The sequence below is a fragment of the Capsicum annuum genome, chromosome 8 (genome assembly GCF_002878395.1).
Source record: "Capsicum annuum cultivar UCD-10X-F1 chromosome 8, UCD10Xv1.1, whole genome shotgun sequence".
Classification (NCBI taxonomy): Eukaryota; Viridiplantae; Streptophyta; class Magnoliopsida; order Solanales; family Solanaceae; genus Capsicum; species Capsicum annuum.
Window position 1 is genome coordinate 155,088,971 of NC_061118.1, and position 2,843 is coordinate 155,091,813.

The 2,843-nt window shown below is 37.2% G+C and overlaps 1 protein-coding gene across 1 annotated transcript; it reads left to right on the forward strand.

Moving 5' to 3' along the window:
- Positions 1-323: 323 nt before the first annotated feature.
- LOC107839677 lies at positions 324-1,611 on the forward strand (the record flags this gene model as incomplete). Its single annotated transcript, XM_016683265.2, is given in 1 exon segment — positions 324-1,611. A coding segment is annotated over 1 exon segment (1,131 nt), but the record flags the coding sequence as incomplete, so codon positions are not given.
- Positions 1,612-2,843: the final 1,232 nt, after the last annotated feature.

A 2,843-nucleotide genomic window follows, 5' to 3' on the forward strand; every position in this document is an offset into this window, starting at 1 on the left:
TTTTTTGAAAAGAAAACATAAATGTAGAGACATCCGTGCAGAGCACTCAATTAATGCCCTCCATGTAAAGTTTATTCACATCCCATCAAAATCTACTATGAAAATAACACTTGCAGTCCTACTTCCCTGACCCCTCCATACTCCTAGTGGCATTGTCGTTATATATCTCAACATTTAAGGTCATTTTCAAACCTTTGTTCATTTCCCGAAAAAGCCCCTCTTACTTCTCTCTATTTTTTATGCACACATCACTACCCATTCCCACCACAAATCTCTCACACAAAATTATGGAACCCCTCGAAAATCACTCCTCCGCCACCGCCACCGCCGCCGCCGTCGTGCCGGAGTTCGAGCCTGAAGATGGTTCTACGGCGGAGGCGGGGATGTTTTCCGACGATATTGATAGTACTTGTTCCACTCCTTATGTTAGTGCTCCGTCAAGTCCAGGACGTGGGCAACCATATAGTGGCTTCTATTACAGTGCTCCGGCGAGTCCTATGCACTTTGTATTGTCGACTACTAGTGCGAAAAATAGTGTTGGCACTACTAAAATTTCATCACCTTCTGAAGATTTCGACTTCTCCGCTAGAATGGCCGCCGACGGCGGCGGTGCTGCAGATGGATCCATGAGCTCAGCTGATGAGTTGTTTCTAAACGGCCAGATCCGGCCGATGAAGCTGTCGACTCATCTTAAACGTCCACAGGTTCTAGCACCATTACTCGATCTCGATGAAAATGAGGATGAAGATGAGAAAAGTTTTAGAGGAAGAGATTCTAAACTGCGGAATAGATCATTGAGGAGAAGGACTAGATCCATGTCACCACTACGAACGACGTCGTACGAATGGCAGGAGGATTATGAAGAGGAGGAATTGGACGTAGCAGTAGTAGTCAAGGAGAAAATGAAGAAGAACGAAAGTGAAGAGATAAAGCAGGATGATAATGAAGAAGAAACTTCAAACGAAACGACGCCGTGTCCTTCTGGTTCTTCTTCGAGGTCTTCTTCAGTCGGAAGAAGTTCAAAAAGATGGGTATTCCTGAAGGAATTTCTATACAGAAGCAAAAGCGAAGGCCGAAACAACACTCACAAGTTTTGGAGTGGGATTTCATTTTCACCTGTCAAAGACAAAAAACTCGACAAAATCACAACCCCCAAAGGCGATAAAAACTCTGCAACTGATACATCTGAAACTACCAAGAAAGGAAAACAGAATGGGAATACGAAGGAAGCGAAGAAGAAGCCAGTGAATGGAAGTGGTATTGGTAAGAGAAGAGTACCTCCATCACCTCATGAGTTACATTACACTGCAAATCGAGCGCAATCTGAAGAAATGAGGAAGAAGACATTTTTACCATACAGGCAAGGCTTGCTTGGATGTTTAGGGTTCAGTTCAAAGAGTTACGGAGCAATGAATGGATTTGCTAGAGCTTTGAATCCTGTTTCTTCAAGGTAAAAAAAAAGAAGAAAAAATGAAATTGTATATCTAATCACTTATTATTACTATTATTCCTATATCTATCATCCATCCATCAAGAGAGAAGGGGAGATATTTTTAAGTTTATTGTATAGATTTTATTTCCTTGTTATGGTAATGTTTTGTTTTTATGTTATTCTGTTATCTCTTTTTTGTATGTACTAATTAGTTGATGGCACAAAATTCCTCTAAATGCTTAATGATGTGATTTTGTTTAGTCATTCATGGAAACTGTTATGGTATCTTCTTGTTAGATCTCTCACTTTTTGTTTTGTAGAAAAAACAGTTTCATGAGATCATCTCTTTGTCCATGTGATGAGATTTTTGATTATGGTTAAGTTACAGCACTAAAATACAAATGTTTCTTAGGTAAGCAGTGGGGAATGGGTAGTAAATATTCTTCATGGCTACCCATCTCTGTTATTCTAGTTGATTTGTCTTTTACTCTTATCAGATTCCAAATAATACTACTTGATTAGTTTTAATTAATTTTTGGATCTTTTGCATTGTTGTACATCTATTTTGCTTGTATTGTCCCTAATTTTCTGCTATTTGTCACCTGTTAAGTTCAATGGTTGTTTTAATTGTTAACATCTTGTTCTATCATAGTATTGTTAATTCAATCGGTTAGGTAATGATGACAGGCTTCATTTTGTGTAAATTATCGATTTGGTGTGATAGTCTTGTTATTTTTTCTTTCACGTAACTCTTTTTCTTGTTATTTAAGTTTTATTTCATCTTTTACTCTGTTTTTTTATATGGTAGCTCTACCTCATACCTTGGGGTCGTTTGGTCCGGAAATTATTATTCCGGAATTAGTTATATCGGGATTACCCGGGATAACTTATCCCGTATATGAGATAAGTTATCCCATCACTATAGTGTAAATGGCGGGATAAGTTATCCCACCATTGATTAATTTCTCCAACCAAACATGGGATAAAATGATCTTTTATTTTATCTGGGATTACTTATATCTCATACCAAACGACCCCTGATTCTTTTTCTTTTTCTTATTTTCTCGTAAGTTATCCTTCAAGTTGTTAATATATAATCTTATGCAATGCAATTTCAAAAGAAAAATTATGTAATGGTGGAAAAGAATATAATTATTTATTACGTAAATCAAAACAAAACACAATGCGTAACAACCATCCAAATGGTAATGCTTGCCAATTGAAGTAGTTTGGTTTTGTTTCTCATGCATGTATAAAACAATTGGCAAGTTCATTACCCATAGAGTTTCTAACCATTTGTGATTTCATGGGCGCACACAAGAAAACTTATAGAATAACCTTGATGAGGATGTCTCACCATGAAAGCGCAGCATTCTTTGATGTTTACAATTAAATCATAGTATCAAGTTAT